The following is an 18,621-nucleotide window of genomic DNA, read 5'->3' on the forward strand; positions in this document are numbered from 1 at the left end:
CAGGTCTTCCTTAGTCATACTTGCAAGCACTGTATCCAACAATGTTCCACGGCTAGTCATAAGGTTTTCAGTGACTAAACATTCAGTAGTCTGCCCCTCCTTCTTCCTAATCTGTGTTAGTCTGAAAGCTCAGCTGAAACCTGCCCACTGTGGTGACCCTGCTGGTATTTAAAATACCAGTGGCATATCTTCCAGCATCACAGCAACACTAAAGCCACCACAGTAGGACAAACTGACAGATAAGTGGTGGAAAAGCCCCCTTAGCCTCAGGAAAGATGCCTCTTGCCCTTTGTGTGTGGCGGGTTCCCCATCTTCCTAGAGGTGGAATGCTGGATACTTCCCATCTGTCTTGTAGTGCAGCTACTGGTGCTTGGCCACCAGCGCCTCCCAGCACTGCTAGTGACAAAGCAACCCCTTGTGATAGTTGTCAGAATAAACATGGGCCTGTGTGTGGTCTCACTGCTGGGTCAAAGGAGAGATCCTGGCAGGTCCCAACTGAAATCACTGCCTGGAGGGTTTTAGTAAGTATGAAAACAGTGAAGGCACTCTCCCAGAAACCTTGTCCAAGTCAAGGAATCCCCAGGAAACAATGCCCGCTTTCAGGACCCTGGAAGTTTGAGTGGGCTCCCCAGTGGTAACTAGAGCCACAGAGCCAGTCTCCAGCCTGAGAGTGTCCCTCACCCCTGAGAAAGCTCCCTAGTGGTAGGGAGATGGGAAGGCATTCTCCCTGGGCTCTGGTGCCAAGTCTGGCCCCGCTGTATGATAACACTTACAGGGCAACCTGCCTGCAGTCTGCAAGCATTTTCCAGCCACCTTCCCTGTGTCGTGGGTGCTCTGGGGCCAGCAGAAGAGCTTGGTTATTTCACAGTAATAACTACTACACAGACATTGATTACACAGGTTCAGTCTCGTCATAGTGTCAAAAAAAATGTGTGTTTCCTTTCTCCACTCTAATGCAAAGGTACTGATTGACTGATGTCTCTCCAAAAGGGACTCTAGAAGGAATCTGGCCTTCATCTCCCTTGGGTTGGCTGATCACCCTGCCGTGTTATATTACTTAAGAGAAACGATGAGCTTAGAAATCAGCACTGTTCAGTCATTCCCAGCAGCCATCAGAGTTGTTGAGGACCTCACCAAGTGCCCACACACTAGAACCAGTTCCTCATCTATAAAGTGTGTCTGCGTTGCCAAGACCTTGAGCTCATGAGTGAGCTTGATGATTCTGCTTTGAGCACATCAACACACCTGCTAAAGAGACAACCAGAAGGGAATGGATGCTAAAAACTCCTCTTTAGAGCTCCTCTTTTGAGCACTGGTGTCTTCCTGTTCCTGCTTGTTTCTTTTCCTAGTTATCAGCCAGTGGACAAACAGAGCTGCCTTTGAGTCTAAGGAGCTACACTATCTTCTACTGCTTCTCACCCTGTATTCCCCAGTTCCCTTTTGGAGTGAAGAAAGGGAGACACACAGATACAAAGATGCCTTTGTATGTCAGTGTAGATCAGATAAGAAAAGAAACAATGGTCTGCAGATCTGTTTAGTTTGCCCCAGGGTTGTTGCTGTAAAGTGCCTTCAAGTCCTTCTGACCCACAGTGACCCTGTATAGAGTTTCCAAGGAGTGGCTAGTGAGTTTGAACTACTGACCTTATGTAACAGCCCAGTGCTTACCCTACAGAACCTCTCCAGGACTCTTGTTGTTTAAGTGCTGTCAAGTGGATTCTGACTCATAGTGACCCTGTATAGCAGGAGTGGGGAACCTTTTCTCTGCCAAAATTTATAACATCATTCTTGAATCATACAAAATTATCAACTTAAAAATTAGCCTGTGATAGGGTTTCCAAGGAGCAGCTAGTCGGTTTGAACCGCTGATCTTACAGTTAGCAGTCCAGTGCTTATCCTACAGCGCCACACCACGACTCTGTTGATTGCCCCTTTTGTTGTTGTCATCAAGTGAGTTCAGATTCATAGCAATCCTGTATAGCAGGGGCGGGGAACCTTTTCTCTGCCCAAATTTATAGCATCATCCATGGGCCATACAAAATTATCAACTTAAAAATTAGGCCTCAAGGTCAGTTTGAACCACCAGATCGGTGGTTCAAACTCACCAGACATTCCTTAGAAACCCTATACATGGGTTCGAACCGACTCAACGGCACTTAACAACAGCATATTTGGTCAAACATTTAATTAACTCACCCCTAATGTGATGGAGTCCTGGTGTGGCACTGTGGGTTAATGCGCTAGACTGCAAAGTTGGTTTGAACTGCAAGGTTGGTGGTTCAAACTCACCAGTTGCTCCTTGGAAACCCTCTACAGGGTCGCTATGGGTCGGAACAGACTCAACGGCACTTAACAACAACAACAATGTGATGGAGCCCTGGTGTGGTGCTGTGGTTTAACACGCTAACTGCAAAGTCAGTTTGAACTACAAGGTTAATTTGAACTACAAGGTTGGCAGTTCAAGCTCACCAGCCGCTACTCAGAAACCTTATACAGGGTCGCTATAGTCGGAAGAGAATCAACAGCATATAACAATAACAAATGTGATGGTTGGAAATGCAGGGCCAGACCAAATTATTTCATAGGCCTTATAAAGCCCGTGGTCTGGGCATTCCCCACATTCCCTACCCCTGTTCTATGGGGTTTCCAAGGAGCAGTTTGTGGGTTTGAACTTCTGACCTTGCAGTTAGAAGTCCAGTGTTTATCCTACAGCGTTGCAATCCTAGTATTTAAAAATATAATTAAAAGAAAAAAAAAATTGCCATAGAGTCAATTCTTACTCATAGTGACCTTCTAGACCATGTAGGACAGAGAAGAAACGCCCTATAGAATTTCTATAGCTGTAAATCTTTACAGAATTAGAAGGCCTGCCACATTCTGCAGAGTCCTGGGAAGTTCTCACTTTGGGTTAGCAGCTGAGCACTTAACACTGTGCCAACGGGGCTTTTTAAATCACAATTGTTGTAAGTGCTGTAGAGTAGGTTCAGACTCACAGGACCCTGTGTAGAGTTCTGAGAAATGGGTTTAAACTGCCGACCTTGCAGTTAGCAGTCCAGTAATTTTTCTACAGTGCCATACCAGGACACATAAAAATTATATCTCTGACTTCTCTTTAAAAAAACAACAAAAACAGATTATATAGGAATTCTGAGTCATCTCAGAGCTGAGGAAAAGGTACACCCTTCCCCCCTCATTAGATACAGAGTCCTGATGTGGTGCTGTAGGATAAGCACTGGACTGCTAACTGCAAGGTCAGCAGTTCAAACCCACCAGTCCTTCCTTAGGAGCTCTATACAGGGTCGCTGAGTCAAAACTGACTTGATGGCACTTAGCAAGCAACAAGAATAGCAACAACATTAGATTCAGCTAGCACTCTGCAGTTTGCTACAGTCCATATTGTGTTACTCAGCCAGGGTCACTCACTATGTGGCCTGCCTCACCCCTGCAGACATCTGACTTTTTGATCCCAAACAGGAGTCTCTGAACTTGGTCCTGGAACACCAGGAAGCATGCACATAAAAAATCTGGAGTGTACCTCATCTTCAGCACTTTTTAAAATTATTTCTGATTGTTGAGAATATACTTAGCAAAAACATACCCCAATTTGTTTCTACATGAACATTTCAGTGACATTGATTACATTCTTCAAACTGTGCAACCAATCTCCCCCTCCTTTTCTAAATTGTTCCTCCTCCATTAATTTAAATTCACAAACCCCTAAAGTGTCTAGCTGAGTTTCCAAGCGGCTGCTGTCAGTTTCATCCCATATACTCAAACCAAGTGGGAGAAAGAGGAGGCTTTCTGCCCCTGTAAAGAATTTATAGCCTCAGAGACCCCATACAAGGTTGCTATGAGTCGGAATTGACTCACCGGCACATGACCACCAGCCGCTACTCAAACTAAACCCACTACCATGAAGTCAATTCCAACTCACAGCGACCTGGTATAGAATTCCTGAGGCTGTAAACCTTAATGGGAACAGAAAGCCCCAGCTTTCTCCCATGGAGCAGCGGGTGTGTTTGAACTGTCCACCTTGTGATTAGCAGTCCAGCGCTTATCCTACAATACCACCAGGGTTCCTTGATCCCATACATCATACAAGAGCTTAATCTCAAGGCAGACATTTTTTTACTAGTTAAGCTAAACAATTGTTTGTTTTTAAGAAGTCTTCAGGGGATTTTTTTGTTTAAATTTTAAAAGTTATCTCCACGCAGTAGTTTTCAGGATTCATACAGCCTCCAGTACTTCAGAAAGTCTGGAACCTGTGCAAATTTGAAATTCTATTCTTTATTTTCCTACTTTTCATTAGGATTTGTATATAGAATCTTTGATCAAAATGTTCAGTGGTGGTAGCCAGGCATCATCCAATTCTGGTCTCATAACAAAAGGAGACGTTGTTACGGTAGTCAGTTAACCACACATTCCACATCCTCCCCTATTCCTGACTCTCCTTCTTCCTATATTGTTCTACTAGGCAAATAGAGACCAATTGTTGTGCCTTGAATAACCCTTGTAAGGTTTTAATACCTCAAGCATTGAACTAGGAGGTAGAACAGATGCACTAAACATGTTATTAGGACAGGTATATGGGTATTCCATGAAACTATAACCCAAAACTTCCAAATCAACAAATCAAATTCCATGAGGTGTTTGGTTGCACATAAGCAGCCAAACTGCTTTTTGTCTTTGTTGTAAATATATCTGTCACACAACTCTTGCCAATTCAACTTATTACAGGCATACAACTTATTAATGGCAATTACATGAATCAGCTATGCAACCCTACCCTTAAACCCAAAGTTAGCACTCCATAAACAATACCCTCTCTCTCACTTCACCTGAGCACTTTTTTTTTTTTTACTTTTTATTGTGAATTGGGTGACTTAAACAGACACTTCAGCCTTACTTTCAACCAATCATACCTTGTTTCATCTCAAGGAGTACACTCCCCTCCCTGTAACAACAGGGATCCTGCTTCCACCCAGTGGCTTCCCTTTTCTTATTTTTCACAAATGAACAAAGCAAAAATATTTCACATACACATACACAACAATATATATATATATACATTTAAATGTCCAAAGAGCACATTTTGCAAGCCAGCAAGCCAGCCTCCTACCCACAGGCACACAGCACAGCCTTTCTCAGTCCATGCGCCTAGAGTCCTCAGCTGCTCTCTTTTCACCTGAACACTTCTTAATAGAGAATTACTTCAATAAGACCTGTGAGAACAGGAAGCCTGAAACCATCTCATTTTCTGTGTTCCAGTGGTCAAACACCAGCAACATCAGAGCTGAACTTTCTAAGGAAAGCACAGACATTGGAGACATATGGAGTGGACCCCCATCCGTGTAAGGTAAACTCGTGTGGTTGGAGATTGCACTGATCTTGCTCCTCAAGAGGGCTACAGCAGCAAAGGACCACATGCCTGTGCTCCTTAGGCCCCCTTCACAGTCTGAATGATTGGCTTTTGCAGTGTTAAACATTTGAGAAAATGTATCATTCTGAGAACTTCTCTGGATTCCATGCTGCTAATTTTTGTGATGTCATATCAATGTTAAAGATTCAAGACAAAGTTCATCTTAAATAACAAATCTGAAACTGGGGCCCTACTTTGGCAGTAGTGGGTAATTTGGTGAAAATGAAGAAAAGAGGAATGTGGAAGGCCCCCAATAGAGAACTAGGGGAGGCAGCTCAGCCAACTGCCCACCCTTCCCTGACCCATAATCTACTTCCTTCCCAAGAGTAGGTTTTATTGACTGCAGTAGCATAAGTCACTGCGCAGAACAGCAGCGGAGTCACATTTAATTCCATTATGTGCCTGTGAGGGGGAGATGGGAAGCAGCCGGGGAGGCTCTGCCCAAAGAAAAACCTCTGTAATTACTCACATGTGTCTGGCATTTTGGAGATGAGCTCAGGCAGATGCAGTCCTGCTAGGAGCAATGGAGGCCCCTGGCCTCTTTCTGTTCTTCTGAGGCATGTCCCTCCTCTTCGTCTCCACAACCCTGCTGCTTGAACATTCCTGGTCTCTGCCTCAGTTTCTCCACCATTTTGTCCCTTACTCTTTCCACTACTGGAGATGCCCCTGTACCACCAGAAAATACAGATTCTCAAATTGATCTGAAGGAAGACAGTATGAGATGGGAGCAGATCAGCCTTAGGTAAGGGGACACCTTAGTTTCAAGCAGAAATGAAAAGGATAGAATAGAACCCAAGGAACCCAGCAATGTGAAGACAGAGTAGTGTTTTCGTTGATTCTTTAGTGAGATAATGTTGATTTGTTCTTGCCTGGAATTTAAGGCTAGGACTTTTCTAAAGGTTTAAAGAGAACACTCTGATGCTCAGAAATCCTGGTCACCTTCCCTGCCCCACAGTTCCCTATTCAGCAACACAGCTGACTGCCATATAATCCCTGTGTTCTTGGGGGACCAGCAGTCAAAAAACTCATTCATGCCTAACTGTACCAAAAAATTTACACAGAATATTCACAAATGAATTGGCAAGGCTTCCTAAATAATACCCTCTAAATAATGCAAAACAGATGTCATTTAAACCCTTCCATAAAGTGTTCAGCTACTGTCAGCAGGGGACCCGCACAGCAATGAAGAGAGCTTCGCAGTCAGCTGGCGCTGGTTGCCTGTGTCCTGGGACTGTTGGAGGCTTCTCTGTGCCTCACTGTCTTCATCTATGAAAGTGCTCAGTAACTGTGCTCCCTAAATGACCAAGTCACTCCAGGGTCTTAAAAGACATAACTGCCTGACGACAGGTAAGTCGTCAGAAAGTCACCTCTGGGTTTGACCCCTAAATCTATGCAGTCTCCTTGAAGCCATATACAGAACCCACAGAGATGGGATGTCACCTGACAGCAGAGGTGGGTGGTGATTCAATGCTGTCACCCATGGGTGTCTGGAAGATCTAGTGACAGCCAGCCTATGTCCACCCCAACCCCACATGCATCACAGGACCATCTTTATGAGTCAGTCTGTCGTCAGTTACAGAGATGCTGAGGAAGTTGTGGGAAGGAATTGGGCACCATGAATATACCAGACACCTTGCAAGGCCCAATCTCATCAATCATATCCTTTGCTACCTATCCTTTAATCTCCACGGTAACAACTCCTAGAAGGAAGCAGGAAGGCAAAGATGAAGGAACATTTGTGGCACAGCCTTCATGGCAGGTCCAGTAGAGTGCTTTTTTATTCTATTCTCATCAGCCGTGGGAGGTAGATAGTATTCTCCCTGTTTTATAGATAAGAAGACAAAAATCCCAGGAGGCTATAATTCATGAAGCCCTAGGTGGTAAAGCAAGAATCTGAACCCAGGTCAAGTTTCCACATTCCTATGAACCACATATGGAACAGAAGCCCCTAGGAGACTTACTCTGGGGAGAGGTGGTCATCTCATTGGGCTTCATGCCTTTTGCCTCTTGCTCACCCACAGCCGTATCAGGACCCTGCTGCAGACCCTACACAAGACCTCTCAGCTCATCTCTCAGGCTCCAGCTCACAATTTTCTCAGCCCTTCCAAGCAAAGAGAACAGTTTGGGAGCCTTTACTCTTGTTATTAAGTAGAGTCACCAAGCACTTGCCTTAATGTTGCTACAAGGAGAACTGAAATAAGCTGGAGCACTAAGTGTAATAAATACTGATGATTTCTATTAACAGAGAGGCAATTACTGGGCCCAGGGAATCTGGGGCATGCAGCCCTAGGGAGGGCAGAAGAAGAGGAATCATTTTGATAATTAAATGAGAGAGAACAATGCTTTGGCTGGGCTCTGTTCTTCTGGACTGAGAAGCTACTGCTCTTCCTGTGCACACTGTGGGTTTCTTTCTGCCCAGAACGTCCTTGTCTGGCCCTGGGACCAGGGCAAGCAGATCCTACGGACCCTTGATGGGCCCACTGCCGGACTCCGTTAGCCAGCTGGCTTGCAATAATGCCCAAATCCTGAGCTTGCACAAGGCTTTCTGTGCTGCTTCTTCCCTGCTCCCAGCCCCTGGGGGAGCCCTGCAAAAATAGCCTGGGGGCATCTGACCTCTTCTAAGTTCATGAGGGAGAAGAATCACCCTCCAAACTTTTTACCAACTCTGACAGGAGCTGTCTTTCCCATGGCACTCTCTACTTCTCTACTGGGTTTGAGCATTCATTGCAGCGGTCACACAGAATTCCCAAACCGCAGTTACAGGGTTGTTGTTGTTTTTTTACAGAAGTACTAAATTACAATTTGGGATTAGGCTCAGGAAGCATGTAGGTAGTGTCCCTTCTTCAGTGCACACCAGCTTTCTCAGCTCCTCTCAGCACCCTCAGGACAGGCCTCCCCTCTCAGCCCTTGGCCCTTGACCCTGCTTGGGACTGACCTCTGCCTTGCTCAGTCAAGTGTCAGGAAGCACTTCAGCTCTGCCAGTAAATGCCCAGAGGCACCACATTCCACCGGAAAGCCTCCTACCTGAACTCACTCTGTGGGTTGGCACATCCACTATAACTGCCTTGCTCCATCTCTTGCCTGTCTCTTGGTTCTGCTACTGCTGTTTCTCTGATGCTGCTTCTCACCGTCTCACACTGTTTCCGGTGTTATAGCGTTCTCACATACTCTCTCGCTTTCTCTTTCTCTTTCCCCGTGGGTCTTGGAGGATCTCAATGCAGGGACACTGGCTCTTATTTCCTAATGGTAGTGAGGGCCCCCCTTTCTGCCTCTGGGATGGCTCATTTTAAGAATAGTGGGATGGCAAAACAGACAAATCCCTCTGTTAGGATTCTATATACCATATTTGTAAGGTTCCACCCCATCTTATTTGCATTATTAATAAGCTGTCTAATCCCCTTGGTGGGCCACAAGCACCTTATTTGCATAATACCACCCAATCATTCTTTAGGAGACACAAGAACATGCACAATTAAAAGGGCCATATTAACTGATTCATTGGACTACAAGCTGCAGCCAACCAAGCCTACAGTAGCTGGAAAAGGAAATGGGAGCAAACAGCTAGCAACCCACTGTAGCACCGTCACGTCCCTAGCCCTGACACCTCCCCAATCTCAGGAGCCACAATTTGTTTCATCTAGGTAGCCCTGAGACTGGGCATTTGTCCTGAGTCTCCCACAGGCCTGGACTGTGACCACACACAGTCCTCCCCTGTGCGTAACTGACAGGGTTACCCTCTTAGGGTTCATGGAAGAGTTCCGCCTGTCACAGGTACCCAGCCTGGCCTCAGCCTTATTATGATGAGTCACGAAGGTGCCACGTATTGAGAGCTAGCTCAGAAGTGCGAGGTCAATCTTTACAACACTGCCAAGAAGATATTCTTGTCCCCAGTCAAACAGAAAAATGCTGAGCCTTTAAGACACTAGCTAACATATGCAAGGATACTGGTGGTAAGGAGGGTCCTGGGACCATGACCCAGAGTTGTCTGGTTCTCAGCACTGTGTTCTTGGCTGTTTTGATACAAGGTCTCTCTTCTAGAAAGATGATCTTTATTTAGGAACAAATAGGAGTCCCTGCTAGTTCTCATACAGAGAGGAGAAAAAGCTTAGAAGATTACTAAAATCATTATATAAAAATTTTAAATAGGCTCATCAGTGCCTTTGTTCTATAATACAGATCTGGAGAAAATTGATTTTAGAGGATCTAGGCTAGATCCGTCATAGAAATAAAATATGTTTACTCCTCTGTCCTTAAAGTAAGATGACTCCTTTAATATTCTAGCCACCAAGCCTCCTCTCTAGATAAGTTCCCCTCCCATCTCAACAGGTAGCCCTTGACCTCAGAGAAACAGAATGAGAAGAGTCATTGAAGGCTCTCCTTCATCCTCAGGTGCGCCCATTGACTGTGCTACGGAAAGGATGTAGATTTACAGCTGACATGAAGCACTGGACCAAAGCCACTCAGATGGCATGTTCCTGCCAAGAATCCCATTTCTGAGCTGTCTTTGCCCCCAAGTCTCTTATAGGGAGTCCGTCCTCATTTCCATCACAGCTTATTATGACGAGTTTAAGTACACTGAAGCTAGATGGTTTTCATGATTTGATATTAATGTAAAGTTTTCCAACTGTGAGCACTTTCAGGGGTGGGCATAATTGTCTGGGAGAACAGGGAATCATCTTTCCTAAGGCTTTTTAAGAAAAAATAGAGACTCATCTACCCAGATTGTTATTGTTGTTGTTAAGTGCCGTCAAGTCGGTTCTGACTCATACCGACCCTGTATAGGGTTTCCAAGGCGTAGCTGGTGAGTTTGAACAGCCGACCTTTTGATTTAAACTGATCTTGTAGTCCAGTGCTTATCCTACAGCACCACATGTAAATTCTGACCCAAAGAGGGGACTGAATGACGTGTGAGGCCCAACAGCCAACAATACTGTGGTTCTGACTCTGTCACACCCAGGATGTCCTCTGGAATGGCAGCAAACTGTCACCTACTTCATTTGTGTTCAGAGGTGGAATCTGTGGGGACTTGGCAAAGGCAGCCTGGGATTCGTTCCTGCAAGAACCAGTCAGTGCTATGACTTCTAGAAATCTTTTTTTTGGGCAGAGTGATGTCCTGAGCTGAATTGATACAGATTAAGTTTGATAGCGGGTGCTAAATGAATGTGTGGCTCCTCAGTGCAGATCCATCCATTGTCTTAGTTCTCTAGAGCTGATGTAACAGAAATTCCTTAAGTGGAGGGCTTGAACAAACAGAAATGTATTCTGTCACAGTTTAGGAGGCTAGCAATCCAAATTCAGAGCACCAGCTCTGGAGAAAGATCCTTGTCTCCTTGCAGCATCTGCAGGCGCAGCATTCCATGGAGATCTCCATGTGTCTTGGCATCAGTCTTTCCCTGGATCTAGGAGCTTAACAGTGCAGGGTCCCTAAGCAGATAGCCTAGGTCCAAGGACACACTCCACTCCCAGTTCTTCTTTCTAAGTGGCAGTAGGTCCCTCTGAGCTCTGCTCACCTCTCTCTCCATTTATCTCTTGTAAGATCAAAGGTGTTGCAAGCTACACACCCAAGGAAACTTCCTTTCAATTGACTGGTTGCTCATAGCAGATCTATCATGGCAGTGAAGACATTATATTAATTAGATCTCATCATGGCTGATAACTGCATCTTAACTACTACTATTCCACTGAGAAGCCTGGCCCAGTCAAGGTGATGGAAAACCTTAACTCTCATAGCCATGACTCTCATACTTTAGAGTAAGGCATATCGGCCTTATCTCTAAAATCAGATGGAAGCAGTATTTCTCAAGGTAGGTTTTACTGTCCTCATTTTACAAATTAGAAAACTTAAGAGAAGTTAAGTCAAAGGGTAAAATAGAAGCAGAGTTGGATACAAAACCAAGGCTGGACGAAAAATGTTAAACTTTTTTTCTTAAAACTCACAACTGTAGACGGAAACTAGAGTCTTCTTTTATCTGATGTAGAGTGAGGCTGGCGGTATCCACAGTGTAGCTGTCAAAGCCCATGTCTCCCAGATCCATTAAAGCCTCAGTCCCATGGAAGCTGATTTCATCAGGTTGGGAAGGACAGGGAGAAAAGATAGACACCATTGTATAAGATGGAAGACCTGAGAAACCAGTTACTATGTCTGTGCCACTAATCTCCTCAGCCTCATTTCCTTCTCTTTTTGTCACGTAACTTGTTATTTTGCACACAAATCCCAAGGGCAGGCTCCCAGTGAGAATGACATGTTAGACAGAAGAAACTGGGGGAGCTCCAGAGCAAGTGGCAGCGTGGCTGCCTGTCTGTATTTTCATGCCAGTACAGATGTGAGAGTTCTCACTGTAGTGCCAAGTCCCGCTTTCCACTGGTTACAGAGCCTCATGTGCCAGAGACAAGAAACAAACATCCCGGCTGCCTGCCCCCCTTTATGGATGTTTGCCTGAGTGAGCTTTGCAGCATCCTTCATCTATGTCTGTTGCATTTGAAGCATGCATGATTACAGACATGCTTCCTACATGAGAGAGATGGAACTGAGATTGTTCAAGGTCTGATTATTACTGATTGCAATGCGGTGGAGCTGTTGAGTCCATTCTGACTCATGGTGAGCCCACGTGACAAAGCAGACCTGCTCCATAGGGTTTTCTTGGTTGTAATCTTTATGGAAGCAGATAGCCAAGTCTTACTCTCACAGAGTCACTGTGTGAGTTTGAACAACCGACCTGTTGGTTTGCAGCAGAGTACTTAACCACTGTGCCACTAGAGCTCTTGATGTGGGTAATCATCAGGGCTTATTCCCAGTTCCAAATCAGCTAGTCTGGTCAGAAGACGCTGTTCCCCTCTAACTCTAACATCTGCCTCCACTCAGACGCCAGGCCTGAGGAGTCTGAACAACAGCGCCAACCAGGGCTGCCTCATGGCAGACCTTCACTTCCCTTTGCTCTGGCCCGACGGAGGCCTGTCACTGAGGTGAACTCTTCTAGAAGGTCTGTAACTGCGTCACTGCCTCCTCCAACACCTTCCCTTTCTGTTCACTTCAGTTTCATGTGTCACCCAAATCTCCCTTCTCTGTGGTCCCCAAACAATGAGTGACTTCTCCTTTTCTACCCCAACTTCCCATGCTCCTGTATCCTAATCAGCAGGAAAAATAATCAAATGGTAGTTTTTAAAACGGGTTTTGTGTTGAGCTCAACAAGCTCAGCTAATGAGTAGCAGCTATGTGAGTTTTAAGGAACGCTGGTGGTGATGCCAGTGTTAGGCATTGGGTTGCTGACCACAAGGTGGACACTTCAAGTCCACCAGGTGCTTTTCAGGAGAAAGATGAAGCTGTCTAGCCCCGTAAAGATTTGGAGTCTTGAAAGCTCTATGGTAAGCCACTATTAGTTGGAATTGACTCAATGGAAGTGGATTTTGGTATATGGGGTTTTATAACATTGAAAAGAGCCCTGGTGGTACAGTGGTTAAGTGCTGGTCTAACAGAAAGGGTGGTGGTTCATACCCACCAGCATCTACACGGGAGAAAAGATCAGGTGATCTGGCCCCATAAAGATGACAGCCTAGGACACTTTATAGGCTAGTTCTACTCTGTTCTGTGGGGTCACTGTGAATTGGAATGGACAAAAGGCACACAAAAACATAACAGCTGAGTATAACATAGCTAGGACTCCTGGGATGGCACTGTAGGATAAACACTAGACTGCAAGGTTGGTTTAAACAGCAAGGCCAGTGGTTCAAATCCACCAACCACTCTGTGGAAACCCTATACAGGGTCGGTATGAGTTGGAACCGACTTGACGGCATGGAACAACATTATATAACTAACCTGTACTGAATACCTACTAAGCAGACCCAGGACCTGCACCTAAGTGGTCTGTACCCAGAGCCCTTCTGGGGTGATGATGGTTCAGGCACTGTGCTGCCCTGTCATTGCCTCATGAATCAGGGGTGTAAGAAGCAGACCAACCTTCCCTGCTTGTCCCTCAGCTTCCCTTCACCACATCTTTCCCCATTCCTTCAAGCCATCCACAACCCTCCTGCAGACCTGACCCTTCAGTCTGTCCTTCCCACTGCCCTTCCTTCTCTGTTTCAGAGCATGTCTTACCCCTTGAGCCTTCTTGCTCACATCTGTCCTTCCCCCACTATGGACACACTGATCCCTGTAACCCATCCCATTGTTTTAAACATTCATCTGCTAAGCATTCCCTGCTGGCTTGTTCTGTACCAGTACAAATGAGACAAGGTCTCCACCATCACGTCTCTGTCTAAGCCTACAGTCTTAGCACCTCCTTGGGTCCTGTCTGAACCCTGAGCAGAGGCCTCCTGGTGACTTGCCTCTGTCTAAGCAGAGCCCTCCTTCACCATCTCTCCTAGGTGTTCTCCCCACAAGGCCACCCTGCCCTCACCTATATCTGTCAAGTCTGCCAGCTTAGCCCTTGTGCCTCCTGGCAGGAATGATGTTTGTGAGCAGTGCCTGGTGTTCAGATATTAATAACCACCACTAAGCACCGATGACAGGCAAGAGGAAATCCAGCCCTGTGGCTCTGCAGTGTCTCCATTCAGGTTATTTTTAAACAGCTTTTCATCAGGCCCATGTGTTGAATGGCATTGTGCTTACAGCCAAATGTCTGAGTTCCAGTAGACCCAAAGGAAAGGACAATAATAATAACATATTAATTGAAACTGTTTGCAAAACACATTCTTGGCTTTTTCCTTGGGTTCAGATGCTCACACTGGGAACACTGACTCTAAGAGACAGTTTCCAGGCAAAACTGTATCTTACCTTGAGGCAAGGTTCATGAGGCCCTGCAGAGGCTCTGCTCCTCCTAGAACCAGGCAAGCTAAAGATCTGAGTGGTCGGAAAATTCTGAAGGTGGGAGGCTAGCCTGTCCTCACAGCCAGGGTGTCCCTCACATGCCTTACGCCAGGTGTCTGACCCTGACTCCACAGCACCCACCTAAGCTGTGGCTCAGACAACTGTCCAGCAAGGCCGTTCATTTCACAAGTGTCCTGGCATCATTTTATGGCCACCTCAACACACTCAGTACTACTGTCTCCATCATCTTCCATATAGCCTGACAGGGCAAATTCTCACCTGAGGCCCCTCTCACCAAGAGAGTCCCTGATAGAGCACACCACCCATCGACCCCAACTCTATGCCCCAGCCCAGCCCTGAGAAAGGCCTGGTCCTCAGGGAGCTCGTTTTCCCATCTGAGGGAACCTCCACCTCCTCCTCCTCCCTACTTTGCTCACCCTGGAGCTTACAAGCTAATGGTGACAGGTAACCAGAGCTCCTCTGTTAGCTCTGTCAACTCAAGCACCACAAGACGGAGATGATGGTTCACTTCACCAGTTGCTTCTTGGTGTTTCTTCAGCTAAACTTTCTTGAGGAAACTCAGGATCATAGGGCCATCATAGTGACAATAATGGTCATCTTTTCTCTGTTTTAGATAACATCTTAAAAACAACAACACAAAAAAAACCACTGCCATTGAGTCGATTCCAACTCATAGCAACCTTATATAGAGTTTTTGAGGCTGTAACTCTTTACGAGAGCAGAAAGCCTCATCTTTCTCTCACAGAGCAGTTAGTGAGTTTGAACTGCCAACCTTGTGGTTAGCAGTCCAGAGATTATCCTACAGCATCACCAGGCCTCCTTATTGAGATGTCATTCACAAACCATAAAATGCACCATTTAAAGAGTGCAATTCAGTGAGTTTTAGTACATTCACAAAGTTATGCAACTATCACTATGAACTAATTCTAGAACATTTTCATCACCAGAAAGATGTACAGAACAGTTATTCCCATTTCCACTTCCCTCCAAACACTGGAAACCACTGATAGACTTTTTGTCTCCTATAGATTTACTTATCCTGGACATTTCATCGAAATGGAGTCATATATGTGGTCTTTATAATTGACTTCTTTCATTTAGCAAAATGTTTGGCTTATACATGTTGCATCAATACTTCGTTCCTTTTTGTTGCCAAATAATATTCCGTTGTGTGACTATACCATATTTTGTTTATCCATTCATAAGCTGAGGAACATTTGAGTTATTTCTACTTTTTGGCTATTAATGAGCTATGCTGCAATGAACATTCATGTACAAGTTTTTATGTAGCATATATTTTTGTCTCTCTTGGGTATATACCTAGGATTGGAATTGCTGAGTCCTTACGTTAACTCTATGCTTAACACTTTAAGGAACTGTCAAACTGTTTTCCAAAGTTGCTACACCATTTTTACAACCCCACCAGCCATGTATGAAGAGTTGCTCTTCTCTTTTGATGTTCATAACAATCTTCTAAGGTTAGTATTATTTATAATGTACAACTTAAAGGTAAAGGTACTGAGGCTCAGTGAAGGTAAGTAACATGCCTGTTAGACAGCAGGCAAGTGGCAATGCTTGTCCTCAAAACTATAATTTTCCAGTTCCAAATGCCAGCTTTCTGTGACCAGCCGCCAAATAATTTCAAGCTTTAACCCTGCAACAACTGAACACCTTCTTTCTCTTTTTCATCCTTTTCCGTCCATGCCTGCCTCACCCTAAAGAGAAGTCTTTGTGTGTTTCAGGATGTGTCAGGAAATGCTGCCTTTCTGGCCTTCACTCCTTTTGGGTTTGTTGTTCTGCAAGGAAATAAGAGGGTCCACTTCATTAAATGGTGAGTGTCTTCATTTCCAAAATAAGCTCTTTATACCTTATCCAGCAGGGAGGAACCATGGTTGTCATATCCTTTGTCTGTGATTGGGCAGTTAGGGTTCTGAGCCTGGTGAAGGTAGTGGTCTCTATGGATCTTATCTTCCAAAGAAGCATTCTTGAAAGTCAACAGCCTCTCCCATACAGAGAAAGGGTGTAATGGAGGCTTAATTGCAGGGGAGGACAAGAGACTTGGGTTTGGACCCAATGCTATAGAAACTAACATCCCGTAAGAACGAATCTTTGGGACCATCACCCACTGAGGGCCATAATCAACCTTGTTGAACTGAGTGTTCTGCAGTATTCTGTGTGCCTTACCCAAACTCCTAACCAGAGAATGACATTTGGTGCAGATATAAGTCACCGTTGGTTCTCCTCAGACCAACCCCCACAGCAGAGCCCGTACAAGAACTCAGGTGCAGCTCTGTCTCCCTCCTTATATGTCCTTGGTCTTTAGAAGTCATATCCTCATTCCTTCTTCTTCCCCTCCCTCCCCTCTCCTGCTGTCAGTTCTAATCAGTAAGAATTGCTGCCTGGCTACAGCTACTCCAAACTGCTTCCTATTTGGTCTCTTTGAGAGGGTCTGTTCTGCTGCTTGGCTCCTGGGAGCTGATACGGCAAAGACTAAATTGTTGATTGATGTTTGGCTATCTTGGAGATTTTTGCTAACCCACACAAACATCCTTAAAACTCATCAGAAAATTTTACAAATTCTATTAAGCCCCAGTGGTTTCTGACCTTTCTTGAGCCTCGTACTGCCAACTCTAAGCTGTCCAGTTACTCTTGTGAGCTTAGACAGGTGGCTGCCTACTCCATATACTGGTTCCTTTGCCTTCTCCCAAACAGCTAATGGGGTACCTGCACACAATCACTTCCCGGTGGGCTCTTTGCTGGTGGTACTGCAGGGCATCTCTCCTCCCCTCCTGAGCCTGTGAGTAGACACCACCTTTCCAGCCCTTCTTGCTCTTGTGAAGAACAGCAATATGGTGAACCACCAGAGTGCTAACAAAACCATTCTGCAGACATTCGTGGTCAGGCCCCGTTCCCCAGGAAAACAAGCAGCCCAGGGCACTGGTGTCGCCCAACACAACCCAGCTCCCAGGCTTTCTCAAATTGGCCCACTTCACTGATCTTGCTAGGTAAAGATGGTGAGGGGTTAGGGTCTCTTGCCCAACAAAACAATTTCAGAAAAAGACAATGAGCAGGATCAGACTACAGGTTTCCAGGTGAGGAATATTTGCTACCTGGATACATCTGGATTATCTGCTGTGCCATGGGAGGCCAACTCCTGGGCCACACTCTCAGAAGTCCCTGGCAGGGGTTATGTTTAGGTGAAATAAGTAGAGCATATCGGTGGCCAAAACCTTGAATGAAGTCCTACATTATCCCTACCCACACAGAAGGCATGACACTCACCAGGTTCTCCCAGGTCCTCTTCATTCTCTGGCTTCTCTCAAGTCCCACTTCTTCAGCAGGAAGTCTCCTCTTTCTTCACTGTCTCTCAACTTTCTAATACTAGATGTGAACCTAATTGCACTTTCAAGTCAAAGCAAATCCCCTTACTTTCTGACCTTGCTTGTTTGAGCCTAGATGGTCTGTGCTTGTCTGTATATTAAGCAATTGATGTTTATTTGTATCCTGTGTGTGTATGAGATTGATTGATTGAAAGACTGAAATGTAATCAGACAGAGAAGGAATACCATGAGGTTTGTATTTGCTCAGAACTGGTTGTCAGAAGTTGTGAATTCTCTTCCTGACCCAGCTGTGATTTCCAGGACCACAGAGAGCAAGTGACTTGTCTCTATTCATCAGTAAATTGGGTACGTGGTTCTCACTACCTTTCTGCTACTTCCTAGGATATTGAGCGAATCTTTCCACAAACTACAAAGAGGAAGAAGCCAAATAGAGGCAGATGTGCATGATCAGACCTCCTTCAGGGTCCCAGTTGGGTAGAAAAACAAGGACTCCACCCCCACCAAGGTGGAGGGGCCCTGAGGCTCCAGAGGGAAGCCATGTTGGGCAGGAGGAAGGGGGAAGGGAGGTGTGACCAGTGCTGAGGCCTAGTTCTCTGGCTCACAGGTACATCCACCTGAGACCCTGGTAATTTTTCCACTTTGTGAATGTAACTGAGGCTGAGCATAGTATGTGGAGGTGAGGTCTAAGCTGTGCCATGTACAGTAACCATGTCACTTCTTCTGATTTGTGTCTGTACCACGGGTGACGTACCCCAGTATCCTGTTTGCCTCTTTTACTGCAGCCATTCACTGGGCTGGTGGCTTCAAGGATTTTTCTACAAAACCCCCTAAGCCCCTTTCCTGGTCAGTACGCTGCATGACTGTTCCATGTAATCTGTTCTCTCTCTTGGTATGTTGCCCCGCCCCCTTCCCTGAGACTGTTTGACATTTGTCTGCATTAAATTGCATTTTCCATTCAGTGGCACTAGTCACCTGAAAGACAACTCCCTCAGAACCTGGTTGCATTGTTTTCCATTATTTGCTATATCTTGAACTTT

General features: G+C 45.4%; 1 protein-coding gene across 3 annotated transcripts in view; it reads left to right on the top strand.

The window, feature by feature from the left end:
* Positions 1–18,621, top strand: part of FRMD5 (FERM domain containing 5) — a 415,118-nt gene that overhangs the window by 381,965 nt on the left and 14,532 nt on the right. For all 3 annotated transcript variants that reach the window (XM_006831705.1, XM_006831706.1, XM_006831707.1), the window contains 2 exons: positions 5,266–5,353; positions 15,986–16,074. In XM_006831705.1, coding sequence (XP_006831768.1) covers positions 5,266–5,353; positions 15,986–16,074 — 177 coding nt within the window. The remainder of the gene's footprint in view (positions 1–5,265; positions 5,354–15,985; positions 16,075–18,621) is intronic.

The sequence above is a fragment of the Chrysochloris asiatica genome, unplaced genomic scaffold, assembly GCF_000296735.1.
Source record: "Chrysochloris asiatica unplaced genomic scaffold, ChrAsi1.0 scaffold00004, whole genome shotgun sequence".
NCBI lineage: Eukaryota > Metazoa > Chordata > Mammalia > Afrosoricida > Chrysochloridae > Chrysochloris > Chrysochloris asiatica.